Source organism: Carassius gibelio, chromosome B21, assembly GCF_023724105.1.
Source record: "Carassius gibelio isolate Cgi1373 ecotype wild population from Czech Republic chromosome B21, carGib1.2-hapl.c, whole genome shotgun sequence".
Lineage (NCBI taxonomy): Eukaryota > Metazoa > Chordata > Actinopteri > Cypriniformes > Cyprinidae > Carassius > Carassius gibelio.
In genome coordinates, this window is record NC_068416.1 from 26,609,681 (window position 1) to 26,631,953 (window position 22,273).

Below are 22,273 nucleotides of genomic sequence, written 5' to 3' on the forward strand. Positions count from 1 at the left end.
AGTGCTTAAGGTCATAAAATGTTAGCATTATTATAATTTGTGTAAAATACTCTTTATTATTATTTTATAGTGGAATATTCCAATTGCAATTTTTCACTGTTTAATATTTAGAAAAATATTATTTGAATAAATAATATGAATTCAGATTATTTTAAAATGGTTACTAATTTATTTATTAATAAAAGTATTATTTTAGAGTCATTTTGATCTATATTTACTAGGGCTGCACGTTCTCAAGTTTTTCATTAACCGTTAACCGTGGCCCTTAGCGGTTAATACTCGGTTAACCATAGTGTGCCATAGTAACCATAACCATAGTAATTTCCGGACATTGGCCAAAATTTTATCTCTCCGTTCAATGCCGCCCATTAACACAATCTGAATTTGAGAATAAGCCTAAAATGTATAAGGCAAAAGGTAACAAGCAGACTCCGCGGCCGCCTCGCTAAGGCTATGACTACGACTATGTTTGACACGTACAATATTTGAAAATCGATAATTATTTATTTATTTATTTAAATTACATTTATATCTGAATTTATGTCAACCTATAGACTTTCAAATATCAAAATGTCATGAATTAATATGTATTTTTGTACAAAATGACATATAAACATATTTTCCTATTATACTTTGCCTGGAAACGCTTCCAACAAGGCGTCGGTTCTATTTCTAGCATGCACGCGTCGAGCCGCGCCTGAGCCGCGCGTCTCACACAGGCAGTCGGCAAGCTCTAACCTGTTAACATGGGAACCGAATTAAAAATAGACACGCCACGCAGCTGAGATGCTTTCGCCACGCATCCAGTGTGTCCTGACCGGCCTAATGATGCCCGGGTGTTGGCTGTTGAGATTACAACAACGAGGTTTTACTTTAAGTATATCTAAGCACTTTTTTGCAATACTTGCATTTTGCCCCGTCACTCGTATTAGCCCGCTTCATATTAGAAAAATGACTTCTTCTTGTGGACATTACAAATGTCTGGGAGCGGTCTCTGGTGGTGCAAAAATGTATTACAACTAAATTCAATGCATGCCATTGACGTCACTTAACCGAGCAAAATGTTTCACTCGGTTACACAATTTTTAACGGTTAATCGGTTAACCGGTTAACCATGGACACCCCTAATATTTACCAAATCTATGGCCAAACTGTGCTGTTCTACAAATGAACACTTCAAAATCAAATCTGGTGTTTATTTGAGTTTTTATCTCAAAATTAAGATTAGATTATTATTAACTAAAAAAAGGCAAGATTTCAGAAAATTGCAACAAAAATCTCAATAAAAAAGTCAGAATGGTAATATATGAGCTAACTGTTGCAAGGAAAGAAAGTATTTAAAAGTATTAAGAATTGTGAAAAGAAAAGTCAGTTACCTTTTTTTATTACATGGTGGAAACAAAAAAGAAAAACAAAATTGCAAGATTACTAAAACTAAACTAAATTAACAAAGTCAATAGTAGTTACCTACTATTTATTTTTTTTGTGATATTTAACACCATCACAGATGCATTACATCGAGCTCAACTAATCCCATTACTCGCTGCATCTATGTGGCTGGTAATGATGGTGCAGTTGCAATATATACATCTGTTCTCTCCTGAACGTCATGTTTGTCTTGACTCTGCTTAATGGAAAGAGAAAAACACATTATGTCCAGAGCACTCAACAATAAACGGTTCGGTATAACCACTCACACACTCCTGCTGTGCAGCATTTTGTTTCTCATGCCCTTTTAAACAGTTTTAAAATGGCTTTTAGTGGGTGAGTCTTATGTCTGGATCATATTTCAATTCAAAATCAAATGGGAAAAAATATACATTTTGCTCAAAGTCAAACTAAAGCATATTCTGTTGTATTTTAGGGATGCACCGATAACCGATAATTTTGGCCGATAACCGATAATTCTTAGTATATGAAAGCTGAAAGCCAATATGTTGGCTGATAAATCTAATGTCTAATATATTGACCATATCCTATTATCGGTGCAATAATTATAACAGAAAAATTCACATTTATCGGCCGATACCGATATGGAGGCTGATAATATCGTGCATCTCTAATGTATTTCAGTTTGCTATTGAAGTAGGCGAATTCCCCCTGACCTTTGACCTGTGTTGTAGGTGTGTGATGAACGGAGACTCAGGTGCAGGGGTGGTGACGGCCCCCCCGCCCACCAATCCCCCTCATAAGGAGCGTTATTTCGACCGCGTGGACGAGAGCAGCCCGGAGTACCAGAGAGAGAGGAACATGGCGCCGGATCTGAGGCAGGACTTCAACATGATGGAGCAGCGCAAGAGAGTCTCCATGATCCTGCAGAGTCCAGTGAGAGCACAACACACACATCCAGATAAATCTTCTGATTTCACACTAACTCTAGAGTTTTGAATGACGTCTCCTATCCACAGCATTCTGCATTTATTTGAGCAAAAATGAAAGATAGACAGTTGTTATTATTTGATAAAATGTTATAAATACAAAAAATAACATGCACCGATTATTTACAATAATAAAAGCAATATTAAGAAAGCAAATAGTAATTTTTGATTTCATATTGTCTAAAATCCATTTATTTAGTTTATGAACAGTCATTAAAAGACTTTATTTCTTGTAATAATAATGCATGTCTTCTGACTGAAACCGTCTCTGGATTGTAAATCTGATTGTGTTGATGAGCATTCATTCGGTCCTCAGTAATCCCCCTCGTGACTGTCGTCTCAATACGCTTAGTGATCATATGTCTGTCTGCATGTGTGTGTAAGTACAGAAGGGATCCTGTTTATACAAGCGGACAGTCACAGACAGAATAAAGACGTCTTTATCTGGGCAGAAATCGAGGGAGACACAGAAAGGCAGCTGATATTTACCACTTCATGGACTCCGTGCTTGCAGGAATGAGAGAAACCAGCTATTATCATACTTTTCAGGCCAAATACCATCTTCAGATAAATACCATCTTCAGAGTTTCCTCTAATAATTTTCAGAATTGAGAAAATCCTTTTGTGCAGGTTAAAGTACATTTTAGTACATCTCCTGATAAAAAATATTGAAATAAATTAAAAAAGAATATTTAGTTTTTTATTGCTCAAATAAAATATTTAAATAAAAATAGTAAATTTTGAGTAGTAAAAAGTACATATTTTAATATTTATATTTATTATTTATTCAGGTTTATCATGCAGGATGATTTTATATATATATATTAATTTTAATAATTTTCAGTATTTTATTTCTAGATATATACATATATAATTTTTTTGAGAGTTTTTAGATTCCTGATACCACAGTTTGAGACTCAAGAATTAATACAGTATTTAAAGTGGAGTTTTAAATACTGTATGAGCCACTTGATGAGAAAGTCACTGGTATGTGGGTTACGTTCAGACTCCAGATTCATGTTCGTGTTAACATACACTCATAAATTATTACCGGCGCTTGACGGTGCCAGCCTGTGTCATTATCTCTCTCTCTTTCTGCAGTGAGGGGTTTGTTGTGTGTTCAGCAGGTTGCTGTAACATTAGTTGCACTTTAGTATTGACTTAAGAGCCCTTACACAATAGAGAGCTGTATTTGTCCAGCTAGTGGTCTTTATAGTCCTATCTAAAGTAATTAGTCATGCTAACGCAGTAATAAGGATATAAGTAATACCAAGCAGTCTTATTACACTTTACTAAGTGTATGCTACAGACACAAATGTTTCCTCCAATTATGAGTCATGTTTACTCACATCTAGAATGCGTATCTATTGATTTGTTAACAACGCCCTAAAAACTGTGCAGTTCTGGTTGTTATTGTGTGATCTGTGTTTCAGGCGTTCTGCGATGAGCTGGAGTCTCTGATCCAAGATCAGATGAAGAAGGGGAAAACCCCCACCAGTTTACTAGCACTGCAGCAGATCGCGGACTTCATGACCACCAGCGTCCCCACTGTGTACCCCGCCGCCCCACAGGGAGGAATGGCCGCCCTCAACATGAGTGAGTGTGGGACTGTCCCGCATTACTGTGTCTCTCGAGCAGACTTACTTTAGGATCACTAATATACTAAACATTATACTAAGATAAAGATTTTTTAATGTTTTTTTTTTTAAATATTTATATATATATATATGTGGGTGTGTGTTATATTGTAGTTTTAGTCAAATGTTTTAGTAATTTTTTGTGGATTTTTAATATTTTCCATATGCATTTTATTTAGTTGTAATCATTTTTATTAGTTTTGTTGTTGGTGGTGGGGGTGTTCTACCAGATATGTTTTTTAAATATACAGCAGAAAAAATATAACATGTTAAGTATATGGTTTTATTTACTTACTTAGTTTTGTTTATTTTAGTACTTAAGAGGTAAACTAAATACAAATAAGAAATGTTGAACTGGCAACTAAAATAAAAAGTTTTATTTTTTAATCTTTAATTAATGGATAGATGTAATATTTTTAATTAATCTTTTATTTTAGTCTTAAAATTTTTGTAATTTATTTATTTCCAGATATTTCAGTACTTATCCTTTTCATTTTTATTTCCTTTAACGTTTAGGTGTCTAAAATATTTAGGGTTTTAATGGATGATAATAAACCTGTTGTAAAGTGTGTGTGTGTAGAAATATATTTATATACCGGTATAAAAAAATTATGTAGAAAACGCAAAACATCCCTAATGTACGTGTGTGTGTGTGTTCAGGTTTGGGGATGGTGACTCCAGTGAATGATCTGAGAGGTTCAGACTCCATCGCTTATGAGAAAGGAGAGAAGCTCTTGCGCTGTAAACTTGCTGCGTTTTACCGCCTGGCCGACCTCTTTGGCTGGTCTCAGCTCATCTACAACCACCTGACGGTGAGTTAGTCACAACTCAGCTGGACATGGTAAATGTGGGATTTCAGTCAAACCTGTCTTCCTCTCTCTCCTCAGATCCGGCTGAACTCTGAACAGGAGCGTTTTCTGATTGTCCCTTTCGGGCTTCTGTACAGTGAAGTCACTGCCTCCAGTTTGGTAACCCTGCCTTTGTTTTTCCCAGCCATCTGATATTATGATTTGGTGTAATATAATATAGTGTACTACTTCTTGGAGGTAAATATTAGTATTTAGCAGCTGTCTGTGTCTTCAGGTCAAGATTAACCTTCAGGGGGAGATCGTAGACAGAGGCAGCACTAATCTGGGTGTAAATCAGGCTGGATTCACCCTTCACTCTGCCATCTACGCTGCCCGACCGGACGTCAAGTGCATAGTGCACATTCACACGCCCGCCGGCGCCGCGGTACGAGCTGGACACTCATCTCACTTCAAACCTTTACAATTCATTAACATCTAATTAAAACTAATATGGTGCAAATTTAATTTATTTGTGAGCAATTAAAATTAATGTTCACAGATGTGTGTCTCATTTCAGTTTAGTTATATTAAACAATTCATGAATAAAACAGTGCATAAATAGTGCAACATTTTTTCATTTAAGTTTATTAAAATTAGACATGAAGTGCACCTCAATATTTAAAAGTGGAGCAAATTTTATTATAAAGTATTATATGGAATGTTGCAAGAAAGAAATAGAATGAAATGAGAGCATGAATAAATAATGCAAGATATTAACTGATTAAAAATAAGAAATATGGTTATATGTAATATTTCATAATTTATGTTTGTCTGCTGTTGTATTTTGAGGTGCATTTTCTATGTCTTTTCAGATGAATACACATTAATAAATCCATGAATTAAAATGCAATGAAATAAGAGCATAATAAATAGTTAATAGTCTTAATTTATGTTCAGTGAAATGAAACATGACATGCAACTGAAAATATAAACGTGCACAAAATTAAATTATGAAATATTATGTGAAATACAATGAAATTAAATAAGTATAGTATAATTTTAATTTCATTATTTATTTTGCACTATTTGTGCTGCTATTTCATTGTATTTTTAGACATAAATATTTATTAGTAAAAGTTTGTTAAAATGAAATTAGACACAATGCACCTCAGAATATAACAATGGACAAAATTAAAATAAGAACTATATTACAAAATGAAATAAAAACGATCACTATGAAATGGGAGCAGAAATAAATGGTGCAAAATGCATTTATTTCATTAAAAGATTTCATGATAAATGTATGTATATCTGAATTAAGTCTGTTTTATAAATGTTAAGCATTTGAATGATTTGTCTGCAGGTGTCTGCCATGAAGTGTGGTCTGCTGCCCATTTCACCCGAGGCTCTGTCGCTGGGCGAGGTGGCGTACCACGATTACCACGGTATCCTTGTGGACGAGGAGGAGAGCGTCCTCATACAGAAGAACCTGGGTCCCAAGAGCAAGGTACCATACACACACACATTATAGCTTGTGTTGTGTAAATCTGTGCACTGAAGAAGAAAAAAAATGTCATCTGATGTAATAATCACACACACCTTATGCATTTCTAGAAAGTGATGAGTGAAGTCTAGTTATAAATAAAAGTCTAACCATAGTGAAAGTAGAAATACTGTATATACACGATCTTGAATTGGTTGCACAAGACTTGTGTATAAATAATAGTTGAACATCTTTTAAATACTTCTTGAAAATTTATGCATTTCATATCATATATAAAAAAAAAAAAAACCTTTTTCCAAATATTTTTGAATGTAATTATGATTATTTTAAATTGTATAACTCTGAGTTTGCCGTAAATGTAACTTTTGTTCCTGATATGGTTTTAAATAATTAAATGAATAATTGTTTGTGTGTGTGCAGGTGTTGATTTTGAGGAATCACGGTCTGGTGTCTGTTGGAGAAACAGTCGAAGAGGCGTTTTATTACATTCACAACCTGGTCACAGCCTGTGAGATTCAGGTGACCATCTACACCTATAAAACCTTTCATTTGCTTTCTATATGTGAAATGAATGGGTTTAAACCTCCTGTAAGGCCTAAAATATTCAGATTTGAGACTCTAAAACATGATTGATGGAGAATCAAGTGAAGCTGAGCTGCTTCAGTCCAGAAAGAGTTCATCTGGAGATATTACCAACAATATTTGTTTATTATTGTATTTGTTTATAATAAAGCTTTAACAGAGCATTTTATACAATTAAGGTAATAACTTTTCCCCCAATATGACCCTTACTGCCAAAATAATTAAACATACAAACAAACTAAAATAAAACAACGACAATTGGTCTTTACATAAAACCAAACAACATTGGTTATCACAACCACTTAAAACAGTTTCCACAAATCTCTTTATAATAATCAAGGGTGATCAAAGTTATTCTTTCAGAAAATCAGTCTAGACTTGACAGGAAAGAAGGCACATTAATCACATGCAGAAGGGGAATGTCTGTACAATCATATCTACTTGCTAAAAAAGTCAAAACTATCATTTATGCACCAGAAGGCATGGATTAGATTGAATGTGTAACATATGCTCTCCGGTCTGAAATTGCAGGTGCGCACCCTGGCCAGTGCAGGGGGTCCTGACAACCTGGTTATGTTGGACCCAAGCAAGTATAAATCCCGCCCACGCCACCTCGAGCCGGCTGGAGACGGGTCGAGCTCGCACCCGAAGTGGCAGATCGGGGAGCAGGAGTTTGAGGCTCTGATGAGGATGCTGGATAATCTGGTAGGCATGGACCAAACTCTTCTTAACTGCATCTTTTTTGACCCTGCATATGACTGGACGTCTCTTTTGGCAGGGCTACAGGACTGGTTATCCGTACCGTTGCCCGGCGCTGCGCGATAAAGCTAAAAAGTACAGTGATGTTGAGATTCCCCCGTCAGCCACGGGCTACTCATACGCTGAGGACAGTGACTCGGGTGCACGCTCCCCGTTAAAGCACAGCTTTCAGCGGCAGCAGCGGGACAAGACCCGCTGGCTAGCTGCCGGGCGGCCTGACGAATCGGCAGAAGAGGGGCAGGACGGCAGCGGTAGCCCCAAGGCGAAGACTAAGGTGTGGACGAACATAACACACGATCACGTCAAACCCTTGCTGCAGTCTCTCTCGTCCGGTGTCTGCGTGCCAAGCTGTATTACCAACTGCTTGGTCTGTGCCAACCTTATTGTTCATAGTTTAGAAACGTACTGCTACAGAGCTGGAGAGAGCAGCTGGATAGCACCCCGACACCAGGGCAGAAACACCCTCGCCCAAGCGGCTTTGGGTGTGTCTGCGGTTTTATAACTGTAGAGTCATTTCCTCTTGCATATATTGCTCTTTTTTTCCTTCCTCTGATTTCTTAAGGCAAAACACCTCAGGTTAATAGGGTTTAAACAACTAATAGATACCAGCATACAGAATTATTATAGTTGGCTAAAACTAAAAACATAAAAAAATTGCACTGTAATAACAAAATATAAAAAGCCTTGTTAGTTGCATTTTCATAACTTAAAATAAAACTGCATGAAAAAATAAAAAAATAAAATAATAATAATAATAATAATAATATATATATATATATATATATATATAAATAGGCATATATAAAAAAAAATAGACGTGAAAACACAACAAAATTGCTCAAATTTAAACAAATTAAAAGGGAAACAAAAATATAATAATTAAAATTAATTCAATATATTAATACAATTTAATTGTATATATATGATTCTAAAATAGCACTGACACCAATCTATTACAGTTGATTGAATACATTTAAAAATTGCAACAACAAAAAATAAGTTTTCTGAAATGTTATGTTTAAATAGCAATATTTAATACACATCATCTAATGAAAAATGCATACATTTCCAGGTTCATTTCATTTTTTTTGACAGATTTTGGATTTCTCTTTTTATCACTCCATACATAACTCAGAAAATACTGTTAACAGCCAGAAAAAAAAACATTTTCTCCAAGTTTTAGGAATAAAATGTTTGAAATCAGAAAACATACTGGAACATGTACTGAAATTTAAATCTACAGACACAAATTGATAAAGTGCAAATAAATATACACTAAAAGAGTGTTTTGGATTTCTTTCCACTAGTTTGAAACGGCACGATATGAGAAACCAAACCCCCAAAATCTAAAAAATTACCAGTGCCAGTTTTTCCTTCGTGTCTTGTCTTAAGATTCACACTGGTTTTGATTGCTTGGTAGCTGATTTAACCAACTTATTACTCATAACTGTCTTCTCTGATCTGCGGGGAACAAAGTTTCTTCATTGCTTGCTGTCATTCCTCTCTAAACGAGTTGGTATGTCAATCACAGTGACAAGCTCCTCCCCCTATCTTGTGATTGGTCGAAGGGGTGTCAGGGTTCTTTCCGGCTGCTCAGAGCATGCTGTGTTGCATGATTGATCAGATGCATTGTGGATCTTCTCCTGGAGACCAGGAGGGTGTGGCATGTGCGCAAAGTGGGTGTGGCTAATTCTTACTGCTGCTGTGGATTTTCCCCGTTTGTCTTGTTTATTTCAGTTATTGCTTTTTTCGCAAATGTTTCTTTTTTGGAGACTTTACTCCATTTAAACAGTTTCTTTAGAGTAACTATCACAGGAAGCCTTAAAAAGAGGCATTTGTGTAGCTAATGTACTTCCTGTGGACAAAACAGAAACAGAGAAAAAAAAAGAACTTTTTAGCTAAAAGCCCTGTGTCCATGTCTTATTTCAGAAACACCAGAAAACATTATAAATAGTCCCCCCAAAAATGGTCGTATTTCATCCCAAAATCATATTACAGAAAATATGAGATTGTATTTTGCATAGAGAAAATAAAATCTAATTTTAGGGCCATTAAGATGCATCAATTATTTGCCTTGTGACATTATTTTAATGACAGTTAAGCCCCATTTTATTGCATTTTGGTAGCAAATGCTTGCTTAATTGCCATGAAATTAATGTCATAATGAAAAAAAAGTTTTCTGAAAACAAGCGTAATTTTCTTTATGCAACGTATTCTTTCTATTTTGAAAAACATTTTGATCGATGTAGTTTTTAACTTTATATTTTGGTAGATTATGGTTTAACTCCTATAGGACTATTTTTTTTTTAATTTGATCAGCTCATGAGTTTTAATGACCTGATTTAGTTAAATACAATTTTTTCTTTAAAGATAATTGCTATAAACCGCTTGTATTTAATTAAGATTTTTATGTTTTGCTATATTTGAACATCTTTTCTGCCATGAAAATAGCTGGGATTTTTAGATCTTAAATTAATTAGATAAGAATCTTTCAATTTTGGGGTGAAATATGACATGTTTTTGACCGTTTTTGCCTAAATGTAGGGCTACAGATAAAAATGCCACCTAGGAATATCAGAGATATAGCAGCTCTATCTCGGTGAGAGAAATCGCTCGGCTGCTTATATTCATGGAGTCATGGCTTGCCGTTTGATGACTCCATGCTCTTTCCTTAAACTGCTTAAAAACCTTTGTGTTTGCTTTTAAATTTCTCTTTTCTATTTTTATGAGTTTCCTTTTCCTCCTCCTGAATTGGACTTACCTTTCCTGAATTCTTCCTGAGCATGAAGTGTATTTTAACTTACAAATTTCAAAACCATCCAAAAAAAAAAAAGGAATAAAACATTGGTTCATGAGTGTTCGTTAACTCTCCGAACGATTGTCTCTAGTTGGGGGAGAGCGTGTTGTGTTGTGGGGCTCTAATCGTGATCAGTGAGTATTTCATGTTTACGTGTTCATCCCATGTGCCCCGTTTCTCCAGCGCCCATATGAAAACCCTTCCTCATGACTTTGGTTCCGTGCTGAAATCATTATTTTCATTTTGGTAAAAGCAAGTAACTCATTGGCTACTCATGCGTTTCTTACCCAGGTCAAATGCTAACTACATTTGCTTCAAAAATATTTAGTACTTGCTGTTCATCTTTATTTGAAATGTAGTCCATTAATGCCATGTATCAGCTCTTTTGGAGTTAACCTCCTAAACCTTTAGCTTAAACTTCACCAACTGAAGTTTAACATTTACATGTATATTTTAAGAAAAGTTGGGCGTAATTCTGTCCTTCCTTACACAGTCAATGTGTGTGTGTGTGCGCGCGTGTGTGTGTGTGCTTTTCTCTCTCTTACAGTGTGTTTGTGCAGGGTTTGACATTTATGCTTCCCATATATTGCTTATACTTTTGAATACTTTTTTAAGAACAATGTTTAATAGTGTTTTAAATAGGTCATCATTCAGAAAAAAAAGGATGCTTTAATTTATTTGTTGGTAACTTCACAATCAACAGTCCGTTTAGTTTGCAAATTGCATCCCACTTAGTTGTGTAATATAATAAGATAAGTGAAATGTATTAATGTACTGCATTTCACAGTGCACACTGTCTCGAGGCAATTTTACAGAAAATAATTTCTTAAAGACAACATTTATCGATTCATTTAAAGGATGCCTTGTTTTTTTTTTTTTGTAATAATTTGACATTTTCACTTATCCTGGTTTGTTGTGTAGTTGCAGATATCACAGTTAGTTGTGTAATCCCAAAGTGAAGTTAAATGTATTTTGTCTCAAAGCAGTGTCAGACAAAAATATTGTGGTAATGTGTAATACAGGGCAGTATTTAGTGTATTGTTCTAATTTTTTGTTTTTGTGCTTGTCCTGGGCAGCATTAACTGTGTGTGTGTGTGTGGGTGATTTTCTGGCTGTCCGCTCACGCCTCTGTCCACTGCCTAAACACAAGAACAGCTTCTGCCTCTCCACCCCACCTCACACCTGCCTCCCTCGTGGTCTATCATCCTCTTAAATCTTCAGTTTTTCTCTGTCTGTGCTCTTTTTCTTTCTTTTCTTTTTAGCCTTTTCTGTCCTTACTATACGCCCAACAGCAGTATCAATGATGATGAGGGTCGTGGTAATCAGACTTATTCTGGTGAATCTCAATAAATGCAGACTCCATCTGGTAGAATATGATATTTTATTTGGTACGAGTTTAAGTTAGCTAATGAATTACTTTTGAAATTTTGAATTTGAAATATAGAATTTTCAGTATTTGGAATGTTTGTGCGTTACATTGATGCACAAGGAGTTTCAAATTTTCAAATGAACATCATCATTGGTTCGTCGCTCAGTGGACCGTTATAATTAACCAGTTATTTTATAGTTCTGATTTGTGTTTATTTGGTATTGTTTGAGAGGCATGATTTAATCTTTTGTTAAATATATTTTATTTGATTTATTAAACATTTTCTTTAGTTTTGGTTTATTTGAATGGCTTTGCTTTGATAATTTCAGTGGACTAAGGAGGACAGTCTCCGACAGGCAGCGGTGGCCAATCAGTTTGTCCCGATGAACACCAACCCCAAAGAAGTCCAAGAGATGCGCAACAAGGTCTGAATCTTTTTATCATTTAGATTAAACATCATTTAGATGATGACAAGGAAAAAACTGTATTGAAGGAATACTTCAGCCAAAAGTGAAAACTTGCTGACAACTTCCTCACCCTCAGGGGATCCAGGATGTAGATGCTTTTGGTTTTTCATCAGATTTAGAGAAATGTTGCATCACTTGCTCACCAATGGATCCTGGAGAAGAGTGGATTATTGTGATGTTTTTATCAGCTGTTTGGACTCTCATTCTGACGGCACCCATTCACTGCAGAGCATCCATTGGTGAGCAAATGATGCAATGCTACATTTCTCCAAATCTGATGAACAAACTCTTGGATAGCCTGAGGATTTTCAGCACGTTATCATTTCTGGGTGATGTTTTTTAAACTGTATATTAAACATTGCTGTTTTTAATCATATTTCAGTAGTTATCGTTTCATATTAACAGTGATTTTTACCTCCCTCAGATCCGTGAGCAGAATCTGCAGGACAAAAAGACGGCAGGTCCACAGTCTCAGGTGCTCACAGGTGCCATGGTGGACCGTTCATATGTCCAGGTGAGTCTGCACTTCTGTTCCTCCCCGTAGATCCAACATATTCTGTCCCTGGCGTTCTTCCAGTGTGTGTAACCGTTGAATTGTGTCTTTTGACCCCAGAGAGTGACTATATGGCATGTAAGTAAACCACACGACCAGCAAAGCAGAGCTGTGTCCATTTTCTTTCGTTTTGATTGGTTTGCAGTGCCATGTTTGCCCTTTTTCTTTCATTATTTTGTTGGATTCATTGACTGTAATAGAAACTAAACAGGATGATACTGTTGTAAATGTAATTTTTCATAACACATGCAATAATAATTCTGCATGTCTCACATGACATTTGCCGCTCTGAGCTGCTAGTCTGACCAGTTGTGTCTGTATAACTTATGTTTTACTCTTTTCTATTTTATTATTAAAAAAAAGAAGCCTGTTTCTGTCATTGGGGGAAATTATATATCCTGTGGCAGAAACCAGCTTCCATTAAACACATGTCAGATACACTAATATGCTTGAACATACCATTAGTTCTTAAATAGTTCGCTATTGTAATTCGGCTATTAAACATGTTACTCCCACACATGGTTTCAACAGAAGCATAAAACATTGCTTTAAAGCCAGAGTTCATGTTAGATCAGACTAGATCAAATAATTTCGGTATGGAAGTGGCAGTTTTACTTCTATCTAGGGGTGTGCGATATGACTATTTTTGATCCTGGATGATAAAAATGTCTCTAAGATCTGCTTTTGAAAAAATTTTGTAGTATTGTGCTATCAGCTGCCGTTCATGCACATCCGTCTCATTATATACTGTACAATCCCACATACATTCACATCAGAGGTACAGTTACTCTCACAGGACACAGCATTTATTTGCAATCACAAAAGTACATTATTTGCATGTGCTTTAAAGCCTTACTGGTTAAACGTTTCGTTCATGTGCTGTTCTAGAGCGCCTACACCTGAAGCGTGCAACCTAAAAAGCCATATTTTGGTCTAATACTGTCAAAACACACAAGGTTTACATATAAACCATGGTTATGTCTAGTATGAAAGTGAACAATTGAGAGAAAAATGGACATGTTCCTGTATACTAGATGCGTGCAGGTCTTAAAGGGACAGTACTGAACATGCTGCCGACTGTCATTAAAGGGATAGTTCATCCTAAAATGTCATTTCTGTCAGTATTGACTCAAAGTATCCCAAACCTGTATTCATTTTTTTTCTTGTGCTGAACTCAAAAGAAAAAATTTTGAAGAATGAGGCTAACCAAACAGTTGCTGGTCCACATTGAATTTGATAATAAGAAAAGAATCCCTATTTGTTTTTCCACGTTCCTCAAAATGGCATTTATGTTCAGCAGAAGAAAAAACTTATTTAGTTTTAAAACAACTTTTGATTCGGTAAATTATAGTAATATAAAAATAAAACACTATGACAGAACTGACAGATAGGTGACAGAATTTTTTATTTTTGGGTGAACTTTAACTTAAATAAAACAACAAAACGCAAAGAAAAAAATCACTCACTATTCTTGACTGAAGAACTTTAATACAGTTGCTTTAGGAATCAATCTATTGAGGCTTTTATTTTTATATATGTTCATTCAATTTATTGAATGCTCCTGCTAAATAAATCTAAATACATCAATTTATTTGTATATTATGTGTAGTTGTAATGTCACTTTGTTCTTTTATTTTATTTTATTTTTTTAAAATAAAAACAAGATAATGGCAAGGATTTTTACCTTCACCCACTCTGGCCTAAATGTGTGCCATACTTTTTTTTTTTTTTTTTTTGGTACCTTGAAAGGCTTTTTCTTTATTCTAGGGCAAATAACTTGGCTGTAATGCTCAGACAACTTGCAAAATAGTAAAACTAACATGACAAAGAATTACAATCGTGATGTTATTTTTTCCATATCGCCCACCCCTGCTATATCTACATATCTCCTTTCTATAAGAGTCATTTCAAAATAATCAAAATGCTTTAAAACATGATTGCTCAAAAATGTGTTTGCTAATAACTATCAGATCATTCATCTAATCCACTCAAGTGCAGCAACACAAAGCAAACCAAATCTCCAGGCCTTTGAATAGAGTTTCATCTGAACATTATTTATGTGCAGTCCCATGGTCCTTTTGTTATTGTTTGGGAGCAGCAGTATGAATCTGTGTGTGGTTTGACTACACATATGTTTGGTTTCTGGTGTTGCAGTGCATGACTCTGAGCCATGAATTCACCGTCTCACTCCAGCCTGCCCATACGCTTCTTTAGGAAATGCTTTCTGCATGTTTGGAGCGTGTGTGTGTGTGTGTGTGTGTGTGTGCCTTAGGGCTGAGGTACTGTTAACAGATTTATTTATATTGTGAGTTTGTTTTAATTTTAATGTTACATTTTCTATTCTTTTAAGATTTATTTTTGGTATTTTTTCTTTTATTTTGATTGGACAATGTAGCACGAACTCACACATGACGCACATAACGAAATGGCTCTTCATGTCATTCCAATTTCATTTTAAGTTTTTAAAGTTTCAGTAATTTGTTTTCGCCATCTTTAATAAGTATATATATTTTTTTTATTCTTCTTTTCATTTTAGCCGTTGTAGTACTTCAAGTTGAACTAAATAAAAGTGAGAAGTATTGATATTTTATAGCCTATATGTTTTAAGTTTATTAGGAGCAGTTGTTGTTACTGTCATTAACAATTGCTGTTTTTAAATGTGCTATAGAAATTAATAGGCGAAACTAAATTGAGTAATAAATATGACACGGTTATCAAAATTACTGTTGAAGCAGCTGTTATGTTAATTAATTGCATTTTTTTATTTTTGTGGTTGCTTTTATCCAAAGGGATATTTTTTGAAATGTATGTGTTTTTTAAAATAAAAAAAACATGCACAGATGAATTGTTCAGGATAAGCTCAATGATATGTGTTCAGAAAATAAATGAATAGGTGATTTTTAATTTCATGTTAACTTGAAGCCCGTGTGTGTGTGTAAGAGTGAGAGGAAGGTCCTCTGCTTTCATGCATTGGTTCTGGCTTGCATCATTAGTGAGCGTGTAGGATTATGTGTTGTGTGTGGTCAGTAATTGTGGTGGGGTTGTGCACTGCTCACCGGCTCTACTGTTACAGGACGCTCCTCTCTCTGACTGTACGGACTCTATTGATGGCATTGACTCTTCAGAGAGCTTTAGTCCCTCTAGGTCTATCCGAAAGGTACATCCTGCCATAATACTGTAATGTCTGAAACATCAAACCACATACAGTTTCAATACTACTGTATCAGGCAATAACATTCAGGGCCTTTCGTTAAAAAGATGAGTTGTCAGTGCTGAATCCAAAACTCTTATTAGTTTTCTATTGATCTTAATCATGGCAGATTAATCTATCAAAAAAGACAAGGCAGTGAGAAACAAAGTAGATTTTATCAGCTGCATGACAAACAAGTCCCTCACAGTCTGTTTTCATTTGTGCTTTAATAAGGTTATTCTGACTAAAGGCTATGCTGGGATTTTGAGTTTTTACTAAAATAACAATAAATAACAAGGCTTTTCTAATAAGTTGTATACAAATTTAAATGTGATGCTTGTATATAAATGAAGAATTAAGTTCATCCTAAACTCTTATTGGATGACATTTATAGGTGAAGTGTCCCACTTGTATTTACCGCCGTTTTAACATTTTGATACCACCTTTTGACGTGCATTTTGAGCATGATAACAGTGTATAAACTGTTATTTTCTTTCCTTTTTTGTCCTGCAGGGGGAGCTAGTGACTGCATCTAAAGCTATCATTGAGAAGGAGTACCAACCACGCGTCATCGTCAGTAAAACTGGACCGAACCCTTTCAACAAGCTCACAGACCAGGAGCTGGACGAGTATCGCAGGGAAGTGGAGCTCAAGCAGAAGGGCCCGGAAGGTAAGAACACAAATAATGTAGAATCAACACGTTTCTCCTCGCAGAAACTGACACAGGTGATTAAAACCATCCTGTGATACTGCTTTCAAGTCATCCTGACAGGGTTCTACATATTTACATGTTAATTTATTCTTAGTTTATGTTTGTTTTCTATGTTAAAATGTAATCCATTGCTGTGTTTTTCAGCATCATTACTCCTGTCTTCAGTGTCACATGATCCTTGATGATGATTTCTGATAATTATCAGTGTTGAAAACAGTTGTGTTGCTTAATATTTTTTTGGAAACAGTGTTGCGTTTTATTTTTCAAGATTCTTTAATAAACTTCAAAAGAACAGCTTTTGAAATAGTAATCTTAAAGGTCTTAGCAATCACTTTTGATCATTCTAATGCATCCTTGCTGAGAAAACAAAAAACATAATAACCTCAAACTTAAGCACAGCATTGTGTGTATACATTTTTTGGGGGGAATTATTTCAGCAATTGTATGAGCACAAGTAATTTCAGCCAAACAAACTCGTCGAGATGTTTTCGATTTATTGAACGTGAAGCCTGTGCAGCCCAACAGTGCCCACCGCAGGTCAGGAGAGAAACTGTTGTATTGCATCTAGCACAGGTTGAGGAGTCGTCCTCGGCCCCTGAAGAAGCCCAGACTCCAGACGTCACATCCACGCAGGAACATGAGGATCCGCAGGCCGCCGTCGCCCCTCCACCCTCCACAATCGAATCGGGCCTCGCTTCGGGTCAGGACAGCCCGGAGGATGCTCGGGAATCCCCTCATAAAGAGTTTCACTCCGCTGTGCTAAAAGCTCTGGGCTGTGACGCCGAGTCTGATCGTGGCGGGCCGTCTGCAGGTATCGCCTGCCATCTGCCTGCGGAACACCGCTCTTTTTGGGTTTATTCTGACTTTGCTGGGCTCTGTTTGTTTCTTCCTGTCTCTCGCTGTCCCTGGTTTCAAACCTTGGTGATCCAACATGCCTGTCTGCACCCATCCCGTCCCGTCCTAAAACACCCTGCTCTGGACTTGTTAATAAAGACTGTGTAACCCTCGTCCGCTCTTGTAATCTTAATCCTGGACTGCGGGCTCTTCGCTGTCCTCTGAAGTGGGATTCGCTGCTCTTCCTGTTGGGGTTTATTTCTATGTTCTTGTGGTAATGAACCTCACTGTGGTGTCTCTAATGGACGTCTCTGATTCTGACGTGTGAGATCTCGCAAACGTTGTTTTCTGGTTCTTCAGGATTATTTCTGAGGTTTTCCTTTTTTACTTTATAATGCAGATGAATGTGATTTATTGTGTGATTATAATTATATAATGTGCTGTTATAATATATAGTGATTTGTAAAATTGAATAGAATCAAACTGATACAATACTATACTGCTGATACTGGAGTTCTTAGTATCATTAATTATATACTACTGTAGTTTTTTTTAAATCAAGTTCATTTTTATAGTGTTTTAAATTGTAGTTAAATTGTAAATAATTTTTTTTAAGGATTATTAATGTACAGTTATGTTTTTTATTAATATTTTGAATCTGTTTATTTTTATATTCATTTTTTTTTTCATTTTATTTAACATTTTTGTTGTCTTTTTGTGTGTCTGTGTGTGTGTTTTAAGTATCACTTAACATACTATTTGTATTAATAATATAATGTTTTCTTTGTTGTTTTTTATTTTACTCTGCTCAATTTGACACTTTTACCATATTTACATTAGGGATGCACAATATTATCACAACGTAATTGGAATTGATCGTTAAAAGCTTGAAATGTAAATATCGGCAATGGCCCAACATTAAACACAATGCCTTGCCGATAAGAAATATAACTCATGTGCTCAGAGTCTGCTAGCGATAAGATCTCTGCACAGGAGAGACTTGGTGGTGTTTCCATATAAAAGGAAATATATCCATTATCGGTATCGGCATCAGTTATCGTCTAAAATCAGTGTAAAAAAATATCGGTGAATCCGATATTGGCAATAATTCAATATTGTGCATCCTTTATATGCATTTAACAGATTAGGGATGCACAATATTATCACAACGTTATCGGAATTGACCGATAAAGGCTTGAAATGTAAATATCGGCAATGGCCCAACATTAAACATAATGCCTTGCCGATAAGACGTATAACTCGTGTGCTCAGAGTCTGCTAGCGATAAGATCTCTGCACAGGAGAGACTTGGTGTTGTTTCCATAGAAAAGCAAATATATACATTATCGGTATCGGCATCAGTTATTGTCTAAAATCTGTTAATATCGGTATATCAGATATCTGCAAAATCAAATATTATGCATCCTTTAAATGCATTTAACATAATTTTTTTTCTTTTTCATCAATCAATGTAAAAACTGCACTGATTCCATGTGGTCGTGGGTATTATCCGTAATGTTTTGGTGTCAGATCTGTCTATTTGAAAAGGTTTACAGACTGTGCTGTGATGATGATGGTGTTTTCTCTTTAGGTCAGACACTGGAGATTGAAGAAGGGAAAGTTCCCAGCACCACCTGCACTCCTCCCAGCTCACCTGTGCGTGTGGAGGAAGGTACGTCTATCCGATCAGACAACGTCTCTCTGAGCATGAGCCGGTTCTTGTTGTTTGATGTCTGCAACATAATGCCTAATGTGTGTCTTTGTTTGTTAATTAACATTTTTAGACATTTATTGCTGTTCGTAATAACAGACCAAAGGGCATCATTGATGTTTTGTTTTCGTTCCCCTTCCCCATAATTATAAAATAGTCTGGCCTGACACTTTTGAGGGAGAATTAGGGAAAAATCTATAAACAAAAATATAAAAATAATAATATTATGCCTTTTATTTTACCATTTAGTTTTGTTTTTAGGAAGCGTTTTTTATCATAATATTTACATTTTTTTTTTTACCCTCTTGGTCTTTATTACTATGGATTACACCCTTCTTATTAAAACATGAGCTGTTATATTGATATTATAAAATAAACAATGATTTATATGTAGGGATGCACCAACATTTTCACTTTTTTGACATTGATACCAATAACTCTATTTTAATGATTTTAAAATAAGAAGAGTGAGATTAGTTAGTGAAATTATTATTAGCAGTAGTAATATAAAAATTCATGACCAATAAGCGTTATTATAAATCTTGACTATATGCCGTTTTATAACAAATAGAACAAAAAACTTAAATAAAATGTTAAAATAAAACCTTTTTTTCTGACAAATCGCATTAATTCTGCTTGTTTATCCAATATTGATATAGTCACTAGTAAGCCATGCACCTGTAGTATTTTAAGGCCTCAAAAAGGACTTAAAAAAAAAAATTTAAATTCAGGTGTAATCCGATCTAAGAAATGTCTTCTGAATCGCCTGTCTTAAATGTTCTCATTCACCCTTCATGCTCATTTCTCTGGGGTCTTTAAGAATGGCTTGGCAACCATTCTTTACTTCCGGTGGTCTGTGTATCTCTTTACGGTTTCTGTTCATTTCTTTTTAATTTAACCCGGTGGCTGTGATTTGATCTGCATAGACATTCTCTCTCTACTTGTGCTTTTTCTTCTTCGTGGCTGCGTCACAATCAGGAGATGGAAATGCAAAAGAGTACCTGTTACCATAGTAAGTACCTCACCCCCCCAACGCCTGCGTTTGTTTTCCTGCTGCTAAGCTTCACTCCGCTCACTCCTCTGCTGTCTAACTCATCTTCTGTCCTCGCTTTCCTCTGAGATTCATTTGTTGTGAGGGATGATCTGCACCGGTCCGCTCCAGTAGAGTCATGCGGTCCATTACCGCAGTAAAATGGGTTGCAAACCGCGTTTCTCATAACGTAAAACTGCATTTGAAACTCATTTTAACTTCTGTAATGTGACTGATTTTATCAGGATTTGATTGGATGTAAACCTTGTTTACATTATTGATTATTTTTTTATTTTCTGTACTGTCACAACAGTTCTTTGTTTTCAAAGTTCAATTTTCAGTTTGAGCTGGAAGTTGTTTAATTTAGTATAAACATTTTATTAAAGCACCTATTTTTTCCACATTAAAATAACATTTTAACTTCTTTAATGTGACTGATTTTTATCTATCAGGATTTGATTGGATGTAAACCTGATAAACTATAACATTATTGCTATATTACTTTTTCCATGCTGTCAAAACTGTCAACTTTTCCTTTTTTTTTATATATATATATATTTCATAAGAGGACGTTAATTACAATTTTTAATAAAAAGCAAGCAATTGTTTTCCTTAAAATAACATGACACTTCTAAAATTTAACTACATTTATCCATCAAGATTCAATTGGATGTGAACCTTTAATACTATGACATTTTTTGTTAATTTGACTTTTCTATACTTTTCTGACCAAAACAGATTCATAGGAGGTATTAGTTAATCAAATTTAATATATATATATATATATATATATATATATAAAAAGAATAAAAACCAATACATTTTTCCATAAAACTAAATTTATTTTCTATAATGTGACCAGTTTTATAAGGATTTGTTCAGATTAGTTAGACCTGTTAGTCATTATTGTTTTACTTTTCCATCTTTTTTAGTTCATACGAGGAAGTTATTAACAAACAAATTTGGCAACACTTTAAACCTTACATCTAATGCATTATAAATGTATTAATATTGTATTGATTTAATGCAATATATCTTTTCCGAAATAATTGTAAGTTAAAATGCATTTTAAAATGTGCATATTCCTTATATCAGAAAATTGATTGGTTGTCATGAGTTTAAACGCAGTATACTAACAGTGATTAGATGCATATTATAATGCTATTCTGTCATAATCATAAAGTGTTATGTAAGGTTTTTTATTTGTGATATAACATGTTGAATTGTGCATTGTAAGACCAAAGACTCGTTTCCTTATTATAGATTTAATATTATGTCATTTTATTGGTAAAACACTCCATTGATATGATAATTAAGATGTTGTTCAAACGACCTGGAGTTCGGTGAGATCATGCTAGCAACAAATCTCTCCCTAGAAACTTCTGCATTTTCCCTCTTTTTAACTTGCAAAACAGTAACAAACAAGGATCTTTAATATGCATTTTAAATGCAGTCCAGTATTGCTTCAGCAGAGCAGGTAATGTATGATTATTACGCTTCTGGTCTGGATCTCTATTCAGATGCACAGTGTTTAAAAATCTCTTTCTCTGTTTATGATTGTTGACGCCTGGTTTAAAGCGTGTGGATGGTTCGTCTCTGTAGATCTCTGTCAGACAGTAGTGAGCGTTGTTTATGTATGTCTTTGTTGATTGCTCACAGTGAGAGCTGAATTGTCTCCTGAAATATAAATGTTTCATTTATTAATGTGTGTGTTTTGCACAGATTAAATCCATTTTGATGGTATTTTAGGATTTTATTGGCAGAAAAATATCCAGGTTACTGTATTAAAAGATTTAATCTGCCTTTAATGGCCTTTAATAGTTTGCAGATAAGATGTTGATTTTTGTTTAATGAAAAGGTAATTTGTTGTAAGATCATTTGATTTTAATATAACTGATTAACACAGATCAGTAATCAAGTAGTGAGTAATAAAGAAACGTGATTATTTTAATATTATATCAA

The 22,273-nt window shown here is 35.0% G+C and overlaps 1 protein-coding gene across 15 annotated transcripts in view; it reads left to right on the forward strand.

Moving 5' to 3' along the window:
- The window catches only part of add1 (adducin 1 (alpha)), a 33,578-nt gene that overhangs the window by 8,038 nt on the left and 3,267 nt on the right, over positions 1-22,273 (forward strand). Inside the window, exons 2-18 of one of the 15 annotated variants that reach the window (XM_052587559.1) lie at positions 2,124-2,325; positions 3,812-3,974; positions 4,676-4,827; positions 4,903-4,983; positions 5,099-5,248; positions 6,167-6,310; positions 6,728-6,826; positions 7,421-7,594; positions 7,668-8,015; positions 12,144-12,239; positions 12,706-12,795; positions 12,895-12,912; positions 15,908-15,991; positions 16,538-16,694; positions 17,305-17,547; positions 19,162-19,242; positions 20,260-20,293. In XM_052587559.1, the coding sequence (XP_052443519.1) occupies positions 2,131-2,325; positions 3,812-3,974; positions 4,676-4,827; positions 4,903-4,983; positions 5,099-5,248; positions 6,167-6,310; positions 6,728-6,826; positions 7,421-7,594; positions 7,668-8,015; positions 12,144-12,239; positions 12,706-12,795; positions 12,895-12,912; positions 15,908-15,991; positions 16,538-16,694; positions 17,305-17,547; positions 19,162-19,242; positions 20,260-20,293 (2,309 nt within the window). In that variant the 5' untranslated portion in view covers positions 2,124-2,130. Of the gene's footprint in view, positions 1-2,123; positions 2,326-3,811; positions 3,975-4,675; positions 4,828-4,902; positions 4,984-5,098; positions 5,249-6,166; positions 6,311-6,727; positions 6,827-7,420; positions 7,595-7,667; positions 8,016-12,143; positions 12,240-12,705; positions 12,796-12,894; positions 12,913-15,907; positions 15,992-16,537; positions 16,695-17,304; positions 17,548-19,161; positions 19,243-20,259; positions 20,295-22,273 lie in introns of those variants that run through there. The other 14 variants (XM_052587560.1, XM_052587567.1, XM_052587553.1 and 11 more) reach the window with 14 other exon arrangements.